The 10,457-nt window shown below is 39.4% G+C and overlaps 1 protein-coding gene across 2 annotated transcripts in view; it reads left to right on the top strand.

Moving 5' to 3' along the window:
- The window catches only part of OGDHL (oxoglutarate dehydrogenase L), a 45,457-nt gene extending 43,139 nt beyond the window's left edge, over positions 1 to 2,318 (top strand). For both annotated transcript variants that reach the window (XM_071749284.1, XM_071749283.1), the window contains exons 21-23: positions 402 to 565; positions 1,201 to 1,355; positions 2,109 to 2,318. In XM_071749284.1, the coding sequence (XP_071605385.1) occupies positions 402 to 565; positions 1,201 to 1,355; positions 2,109 to 2,232 (443 nt within the window). In that variant the 3' untranslated portion in view covers positions 2,233 to 2,318. The remainder of the gene's footprint in view (positions 1 to 401; positions 566 to 1,200; positions 1,356 to 2,108) is intronic.
- Positions 2,319 to 10,457: the final 8,139 nt, after the last annotated feature.

The following is a 10,457-nucleotide window of genomic DNA, read 5'->3' on the forward strand; positions in this document are numbered from 1 at the left end:
AAAAATGTTCTAAAGTTTTCTGAACCTATATTAATGTTACATGGTTGATATCATCTTGGAAAGAAGAAACAGTTTTTTGGGTAGTTCTCTGAAAAAAAACTAAGCAAAGGTGAGGTACCAAAGCAATTTTAAATCAAAGGTGCAATGCACAACACAAAATTTAAAAAGAATCCACTGTTAATATATGTCTGTCTATTAAGTGTGAAAGAGTGGATTGTTGACAGTCTTGTAACTTCTTGAAACTAAACTTCTGTAAGTTATTTTAGCACTGACTGAAAAGTAGGAATAGAGAGAACCCTGTGAGCATTATTACAACCTGCTGCTTGCTCATTTAAGGGCTGTTTCTTTATTACAGCATCAGTTCCACTGGGAGTACTTGGCTAATTTGTGCTCTTTACCAGGTACCACTTTCCAACGAGTGATTCCTGAGAATGGGCTGGCAGCTCAGGCACCACATGAAGTCAAGAGAGTGATTTTCTGCACTGGAAAAGTGTACTATGATCTTGTGAAAGAGAGAAAGAATCAAGACCTGGAGAAACAAGTGGCTATAACCAGACTTGAGCAGGTGAGCTCCCTGACCCTCAGAACAAGTCCTTGGAGAGACTTCAGCAAGGAATTCCTATGCTTTTTAAATAGGTATCACTTGCCAGAGAAGATGGTGATAGCACTTTTAGCACTTGGCATCTCACAAGACATTATCTAACCCTTCATGGCCTTGTGGAGAAGGAACACAGCAACAGTACAATGGTGACAACAGGACAATGAGATCCAAAAAGCTTTAACTTTTCCAGAACAAAGCAACAGAGTGAAGGTTACAGTATGATGGCACCTTAAATTTGTATATCCAATATGCTAGGATTAAATGTTGTGAATAGTACACTTTGCTGCTATATTGTTACTCACTCGTTAAGGACTTGAACTGTCACAGCTACTTCACTAGAAATATTGTAGGAATGCAGGAAATATGGACCATGACCCACTTCTGTTCATACTGGTGCAGCTGTAAAATACATGTGTATTCATTTCTGATAGCATGAATTCAGTTAAAGAAATGTGAGTCACTCCAAAGAACATACAGCAGTTTCATGAAGTACTGAATGGTTAATTAAAATGGTTGATTGCAATAGGCAAAAGGCTTCCCTACCATGGGCTAACACGAGATAAGAGAAAGCTTTTCCAAATATTACCCTCTCTTTCCAGATCTCACCATTCCCATTTGACCTGTTGAAAGAAGAACTCGAGAAGTATCCAGGTGCTGATCTGGTTTGGTGTCAAGAGGAACACAAAAACAGTGGATACTACGATTATGTCAAACCTCGTTTCCGCACCATTGTGAACCACACTCGACCTATCTGGTATGAGACTATAAGCAACTGCTGGGCTGATTTGGTTTTAAATTTTTCTTGTTGGTTTTTTTGTTTGGTTTTCTTCTTGCTTTTAAATTTGTTTTTTATTTGAAGATGTTATTAATGGGGAAGGTTAGGTTCTTCAAAAATTAACACATCTGAATTTGAGTTCTTGGACAAAGGAGGGAGAAGTCTAGGTATTTCTTAAATACATCATGCATGTCTTGCTCCTCCTTGTAGTTCTAAAAGAAAACCAGCAGCAACTAGTTCTGTCTCTTTATTGCCATTTAGCACAGCACTTAGGTCTGCTGGATTTCTCTTTCGTCTAAGATTCTGTCTTTTAAGAATTTCACTCCAGATATTAGCTTTCTGGAGGAAATAACTGTAAGAGCTCAGTCTAGGTATCCTTGCATTTATTTTATATGGTTGACTTGCAGACCTGCCCATGCAGCTTGCAGTAGAGTAAGAGTTCTCACCAAAAGACAGTAATCCATTTATGAGACAGTGTAGCTGCCTGCCCTGGGAGGGATAGAGGAGAAGACAGAGATTAATAATGACAAAAGGGGAGGAAAAGAGGGGGAAGGTCCCCAGAACTGTGAGGTGCAACTTAAGTCGATTTTTATTTAAGATAAAACTGATGATTAAATGTCCAAATCTGCCAAGCTGACTAGAATGCATTTAGCAGCATGCTGTCATGTTTGTTAGTGTTAAATAGTCTCTCTTCTCTCCTCATTTGTCTGACCAGTTCTCTTTGTCATAAAGGTATGTTGGCCGAGAACCTGCTGCTGCAGCTGCCACAGGCAACAAGAACATGCATTTGGTGTCACTCAGAAGGTTCTTGGATACAGCTTTCAACCTGGAAGCCTTTGAAGGGAAGACATTCTAACTGCAGGGCACCAGCCCATCTCTGAGTAGTATTCTCTCAAATCACTGCATCCACAATAGAAAATAAAAGTGGGGAAAATACTGGAAGTTATGTATTTTTGCTTTGTCAGATACAATGGTCCATCTGACTTCATTAACCTACAACTTGCTCCCCTGTTTGTACGGAAAAAAAAAAATCCTACTTACCTTTCACCATTTTTTTGTCTATTTAGATCAGGACCTCTTTGGCACAAGGAGAGCCTGTCCCAGGATGCACTGTCTAGCTCAGTGGAGCTCAGTGAGGCTCCAGTCTCAGTCTGTGGGCACTGTCTAATTACTGTAAGTAGAACAGGAATACAGACAAACTGATAGCTAGGCACATCCCTTGAAAAGATGTTTGGGAGCCACCAAGATACCTTGTACAAGGAAAATGGTCAACAGTTATTTCTAGGTATATTGGAGAGGAGTAGTGAAACCAAAAAGCAAAGAGATGGTAGATGGCTCTGGTAGGGAAATGTACTGGTTGTGGCTGGTGGAAGGAGATGGCAAGGTAGCCTGGTGATGTGAGGAGAAGGCTGGAAACTGGGAGTCAGCTTAAAGAGCTGCTGAACAGGTGATAGGTGATAACAGGAGTTGTGTGGACCACTTAGGTGTAAGGTGGAGGAGTGAAGTCAGAAATAAAAGAGACCAAGAAAAAGTTTGTTGGGGTAGTTGAGGAGGGATCACAGCTGACAGAGCAGTGGGTGATCAGCAGGAGAATTCAGTATCAAATGACTTGAGAAGTAAGAGGTGACAGCAACAAATGCTCCCACTCTCTGGGCTGCCTGCTTTGATGCTTTTTGGTATCAGGGAACTGTGCTGAGTGTGCTCCTGGAACAGAGTTGTGTTCTTGGCAGTACATTTTACCCTGCTGCTGTTGTGTTGGCTATGGCATAATAAAGTTTGACAGTTTATGCCTGATTCAGAGTCAGGTGATGTTGGAAAGCTTCTTGTCTCATCAAAATAATTAAAAAACCACTATTAAAAACCTCTAGCTATTATCAGGTACTTCTCGTTGGGGCTTTGTGGGCTTATGCTGTCCCTTTATTTGGCCTGGAGACAATACAGTGGTAAAAAAAATGTGGTAAAGTACTTGCCATGGGATTCAGACCCAAGCTTAGTCTAATGTTTATGAAACTCTGGCATCTTTTGAAATCAGGCTCGTTGCCCTAAACTTTTTGTCTCATTGAAACAGTGAGGCTAATTCAGTCTTTTGAAACCTAATGAACTTGGAAAGCACTTCAGCTGACAGTCTCCTGTCCTTTTCTGTAGCTCAGCAGCTGATAGGCAGTAACCATCACCCAAAGTATTTTAATGCTTTTATGAATGCTTCTTTCTGTGGCAAGAACTGAGTGCAGCTATATATTGTTGGCTGTTTATTGTATTCTCAGTCTGCATAAGGCAGGTCAGTGCTGCATGAAATAAGATAAATGCCACTTATGCCACAGTATATGCAGAGGTAGAAAACAAATCATAGAAATGTAAGTGGTAAATGACAGGTTTCCATTTTCATTGTGTATCATAGATTGTGGCATAATACTTGCATCAAAATTCTATCAAAGAATGTAAAAATGCAATAAAATAAAAATACATAAGTATAGAACAAAATTCTCTGTTATGGCTGGTTTTTTTGACAGTTTCTCCTTTGGCATTAGCTTCCCATTCATAATAGTGCAGCTGATTTTCTGTTTGTTTCCTTTTCCTTCAGTCCTGGCTGATTTAAATATAATAGCAGTGAGAGAAAAATGTTAGGACTAGAAAAAGATAATTATTCAAAACCACTGGGTTAAAAGTAGTAATGCTACTTAGGCTATACTTGCCTATCCTGCACTGGCCTGATCAGCCATCAGCGTGCTTGCAGCAAGCATGGGGAGAGCCCTTCTTACATCTTCATTTGCAAAGTCAAGCCAGGATATGATGACTTAGGTTATATTAGAACATTTTGCTTTATTCTATTTTTTTTTAAGTAAAAAGAGAACATATTTTGATTTTGAGCAGAATTTTGAAAATGTTGGAAGTTGACTGGAATTAACTTCTCTAATTTCTAAACACTGGAATTAATTTCTCTTAATATGTTGGCTCAACATATGTTTCTATTGAATTACTTTCCCTGTTGCCTGCACTTTCAGATAGTAAATATTTAGAAGTTGCTAAAGCATTGTAAATTGCTAAATACGTTGATAATACTTATTTGCAGAATTCTGCTTCTCCTCAGCAATGCCCCTTGAATAAAAAGCTCTCACAGAGAGTTCTTAAATCAATGCACATTAAATAGATGCATTATGAAAAACAAATGCAAGTTTCTGTAATGGCAGCTTTAAACCAGGTTGGCTATCTCTGAGTTCACAGAAAATGAACACTTAGTTAGCTGACAATCTTTCTACATACTGAATAGTAATCAATTAATTTTTGCAGAGTGTTTGAAAAGGACTAAAGTATTACATAAGCCTCTTCTGCAAGTACTTCTGCAAGTAATCTGCACTGGCATTCAAATCACAGCATTGTAACTCAGAAGGAAGAAATGGCAGATGTTGGACTCCATTGACTTCATGGTATTTGCTGTGATACCACGTCATGCATGGCCACAACAGCAAAAGACTTGCTAAGACAGACAGCTTCTGTCACAGAATTGGGTTTTTTTTCCTAGCAGGTACCTGCTGAACTGCATTAACAGCAGCAGTGTGCTTGGTGGAAACCTTTGCTCTGCCCTGGGTGCAGCTGGAGTCAGTCTGCTGGAGCAGAGGGGTAAACTTTTCTTCAGACAGGGATGCACATCTCTGCAGATGAGGGTGATTTTGTATATATCTTTCTGCTCCTGTTCTGAGGTAGTAAAGGTTCCTGAGCAGAGTAACACCAATATGAAGCTTTAAGTGGCAAAACACATTCAAGATTTCTGTTAGCTTGAATCAAAAAGCTTTGGGTATTTTTTTCCTTGTTGTTCCCTTTGGTCATGTGAGTGTCAATCTGAACACACCTTTGGAGGCAGGTGTGTGCCTTTGTCTCTGTCTTTGTTCAACCACATCAGAAGATGCCCATTAACTGTGGGTAGCCAACGAGGTAGGGGTGGAGATGAGCTTTGGTCAGGCCACCTTTTCTAGGCCCTTCTCCATGTGGAGAAGCAGAGCTCTCCTCGAAAAAGGCAGCTTGGTCACTCAGGACATTGCCAAACAAGACTGTCATGTCTTGGATCAGTCTCGAGCAACCAATGTCCTGAGCTACCTGCATGCAGGGTTGGGTCTGAGGCTTCCAGTGCACCTTTTCACCTGATGTTTCATCCTTCTCCTGTCACTGCAGGGGCTTTACAAGTGTGGGTTCACCCTTTGAGCCTGCACAGTGGCTTTTTTAGGTGGCCACACCCTTTAATCCTAAGGTTCATCTGCCAGGGCCCAGCAAGCTGGATAGTGACAGCAGAGTCCTCAGGATGTAGGTTTAGTCAGAGTATCCTTCTCTTAGCTGCATGGCCTTACAGGGCTAAATGAGCTCCATCTGCCTGGGTTTGGAGTTAGAGTTGTCCTTCTCCTAGGATGTTGCCTGAAGGCTGGTGAGCCCATCCTGCCCATGGACACACTTTGCCCTTTCAGTTGTGACCTCTCTGGCATGGGAGACCCTACTGGAGGCATCTGCTACCTCCAGCATAGCTCCCAACCACGCAACACAACAAGGGGGTGCCCATGGGGGAGAATCATCAGGGTAAGATATCAGGAAACAGGTTGCAGATTGACACGGAAATTCAACGTACTTGCAAGAAGCAAACAGATGAATATTGCCATGTTTCCAATTGTTGCATTTTTTAAAAAACTGTTGAAACCCCTTCTGATTTTTGGTATGTCTCAATCCTTCCTTCAGATTGTGCTATTCTTAATGCCACTATTTTAAATTTATCTTATTATCCAAAAGGAATAAATTAGTCAGAGAAAAAGAATATTTCAGAGATTTATTATCTTTGATTGAAAACGTTTCAGAGAGTTCTTCAAAGTTTTCAATTATTAATAAGTGCACCAGGTGGTTCTTTTGTGATTCTTAAGTGAGGCAGTCACTAATGGCAAAAGGAGTTCTGATTAGAGGCGAAAACAATTGTCATCACTAAAGATGCTGTGTGAAACACTAAATGATAATTTCTGTTGCAGAAATTTTTACTTCCTATTCAATACCCCATAAATTGAGTAGTACTCTCATAAAGGAGCACAGACAAACCTGTCCGTGTCACACCCAGCCAGCCTTAGGTTCTCCTCCCCTTCAGGATGCAGGGTGTCCTCAGACTATCACAAGTGATGAAGCTCTGCGTGGGAGCTTGGCTGGACTCTTGATTTCCCTTGGATTGATGCTAGACACTGCCATGATAAGGGGTTTGCTTTAGTAGTGGTTTAAGTGACCACATTTCAGCTGGCCTTGCAATGAGTACCAGATGCCTGCAGCCTGGTCTGGCTGAAGGGCACTGATGTTAAGTGCTCTCATAGATTTCTCCCTGCACCTGCAATGTTACCTATGGTAGGGGGAAAAACATGCCTGAAAATGCACCCTGGGTACCCTCTTTCTGGGGCTTGGCAGTGCTGTAGAGGAGACCCTGGCTCTTCGTTTTAGATTCTCAAAATGCCCTTCCCAGGCTGGAAGGTTACTTCTGTACTGATGCCTTGGGTGGTCTTACTGGGATTCCCAGTAAAGCTCCTGTAGTTGTATAAATCAGTTCCACAGGAGAGGCTGTCAAGTAAATGTGAATTGTCAGTGTGCACTGGCCAGGACTTTTCAAGGGGAGACTTAATTAGTAAAAAGCAAAACACACTTGAAGAAAGAGTATCTTTCCTCATATTCAAGGGAAGAGTACATTTCCCCAAATAAATATCTCCACTGCTGTGGGTAAAATAAAATTGTCTAATACAGATGACAAAATCATTGTACATAATTCACCATGACTAGAAATAGCTGTTTAACAAACTGCTCCCAAAAGGCTTGTTAAATATGAAATATTTATTACTATATTTTAATTGCAGGGCTTAAGCAATACTTAAGTAATTTAAAGGGATTGGCTTCATCTTGATTTCAGAATTTTTTGTGCTTAAATCCTTCTTCATCAGTTGGTCTTTGTGCTAAAGTGGTTTGTGCAAACATACCCTTAACTAAACAATATTTGCAATGTTGCTTACATTGTACAGGAAAAACAGTGGACAGCTTTTTTGGGGTGTGCAATATATGAGAGAAAAATGTATACACAGAGTACACAGTCTAAGTCTTTCTTCCCTTGAGCAGCTTAAGATATCAAAAGAACCATAAATATTTTGCACCTTTACACCTTAAATACTGTTTTGTGCCACTATATTTTGCAAATAATTACTCTGAGGAAAATTTTTGGTTTATCAGAACTTCAAACTATTGTTGACAACACTGTCATCTTAGAGCTGAAGCTTCGTGTTGCTTTGGGACTCTTCATTGCAACAACTTACTGCCTATTCAGAAGGAAAACTGAACAGAAATAAGGCAACTCAATCTCCAGTGATTCTAAACAGTTCCCAGTTACACTCTTAGATAATTAACTTCTCCTCTGATGTGTTCATTTAATAGATACCTGGTCATATGTGACCATGTTTATTTAATGTACTCTGCAATATTTATACCACAATACACCCGTCTCATTATGAAACAGACACTCTGTAATTTATTTACACACACATTTTGAAGCTCTGGCTTAGACAAAACTCCACAGGCTTCAGGAAAATCTGAGTATGCACATGAGTATATGATTGCACATAAATAGTTTTTGCAGAGACTTTCAGCTAAAAATAATTATCTTTTTCTCTTCAGCATCCCTGTTCTATTTATGTTCATTAAAAACTAGGCACATGTTACCTGATGTGTGATTTTATGTTATTTTTTCTTCCTTTTTATTTTTCCTTAAGCCTTTATCACAGCCCTCAGGCCGCTCATTAGACACATCAATAAATTTGTAATTTTTGTGAGCACTATGCTCTGCAGCTCATAAGCTTAAAAGATTTATGCAGAACTTTGTAACTTGTACCTGTCTCAGTAGCAAAGACCACGGGTAAGTAGAGATCTCTACAGCATATTGTTCCTCAGAATTAATTCCAAAGCCCATGACAAAGCCCTCTGATTTGTAGTGTTTTTGGCTACACTTTGTATCACCTCAGTGGCTGTCCTCCTGGGAACATTTACACAAATACCTGTATGTGAGTAAATATGTGTCTGAATAGTGCTTTTGTGTAGGTGAAGAACAAACCTGTCTTTTTTTTAAAAACTGCCTTACAAAACTGATCAAAACTGAACGTTGTAGCAAGGAAATGGCCACATTTCCAGTTCATCTTAAATTAGTAATGCATCTTGTCTCTCACTTGAATTAACCTATATTGAGTTAGGAGTCTTGTACATTGTGCCTTGATAGAGCAGAGATTTCCAACATGTATTCTCTTGGGCTGTTTTCCACTCATAACACATGTGGGCATTGATAGGGCATGTTCTCAATATATATTAAAAAAAAAAAAAAAAAAAAAAGACAGAAACAAGATAACCAAAGGAAATATGGGTGTTTTAACACGGCTGTTAAAAACAGAAGTATCACTTTGTTCCCTCTCTTTTAAGCTGGAAAAAAAAATATTTAAGAGTTTACTACCAGGTAGCTGTACAGCACTTCACTTTTACTGAAGAACTGGAAAATGTTTTAGGGAACAGAAGATCTCTGCAACTCAAATCTGTTATCTCCATTTCAGATGAAGGAGATGGAGAAGGGATTTCCTAGAGACTGCAAAGTGAATCTGTCATAATGCATGGAAGTTCCTAGTGCTTCCATGCTTAATATTCTGGTACTGGATGGGCAATACACAAAATGAACAGGAAGGAAATTTAGCTATATATAGTATCACTGGTTTTTTACTTTTAAAAACTTCATCCATTAAAATAATTCAACTTTGTTCTCCAAAATAATTCAACTTTGTTCCTCCAATGAAGTTTAAACTCTTTGCTGAGAACTGTGTTGATACCAGCTGTAAGTTGCTTTATTTTTTTTAGGGAAGTTGATAATTACCACTGCACAGACACTTCGAAACTAACTAAAAAAAATCTTTTTGTCTTTTCTTGAAGTATTTATAGGGAGTGATTTCCTTTCCATTCACTACTTCCATATGCACAAAAAAGCCCCTAGGCCTCTGCAGGTTTTTCTTTAAATCAGGCTGGCCACCATGCGAGTGTGTATCTCTGCTGGGAATAGCTGTGCCACTTTTGCATCAGGCTTCTGAGAATACATTACTTCAAAATTAAGTGGCTGCTGTCTTTTATATGATAATGTATGGGATAATCACCTGCAACTCTGGTAAGGGTCTAGTTGCACTGGTGGCCAAAAAGAAAAATCTTTTTGCTGAGAGTGTAAAGAAGCAGATCAGTAGAGTGTTGGAAAATGCCAGCTTGCTCCTCTGGAAACGTGCTCCTCAGATGGGAAAGAGGCTTCATCTCTCTTGATCTCTATTTTGAAACCGAACACCAAAAAAAAGTTCCTAAATTAGGACTCCAGAGATCCTACAGTCTATACCCAGTACAGGTACCAATTGCTCTGTGGAGTTGGCTCTCTACTGGTTACAGAGGTAGCCTAGGTCAAGTCAGCTTCTAAATTATGTGCTTGAACAAAGTGTCTGCCATTAAATGGGACAAACTCATTCTATGGAGGTGCAGTCTGTGAGGAAGGCTTGGTGCCACACAACCATGCTGCTGTGTAGCCTGTGTTTAGTGCAGTTGTTTTCATCTTTTTGTTTTGTTTTTAATGTATCAAGTATTGTTAATTTGTTTCTTCTAATGATTTTTTTTCTTCTCCTCTCCCCTTTATAAGAAATTACCAGAAAAATTGTCAGATTTTTTTAAAGCCACTTACAAACCATAAGGAAATGTGCATGATAGAGCTTAATCATATTATAGGAGCTTGTTACTCTAAAAGACAAACTATTTTGGTTATATTGTGTTATTGTGCCATTAGTACCGTTTGACTGCCAACTGTGCAGCAGCAGGGCTCCAATCAACAGGAGCATTTGTGTTTTCCATTGCAAATAGTGCCAAGTATAGGAGGCAGAGAGGCTCTTAGTGGTACAGTTCTTTCAGTGATTAAAAATACTTGAGAATCCATTTCAGTGATCAGAAATGTGTCTTAATGAGACAATTAGTCAAACCATAAAAGCTGCACAGCAATTTAGTTGGCGTTACTACTGGAATAATTTG

This window comes from Heliangelus exortis, chromosome 7, assembly GCF_036169615.1.
Source record: "Heliangelus exortis chromosome 7, bHelExo1.hap1, whole genome shotgun sequence".
Taxonomy (NCBI): Eukaryota; Metazoa; Chordata; class Aves; order Apodiformes; family Trochilidae; genus Heliangelus; species Heliangelus exortis.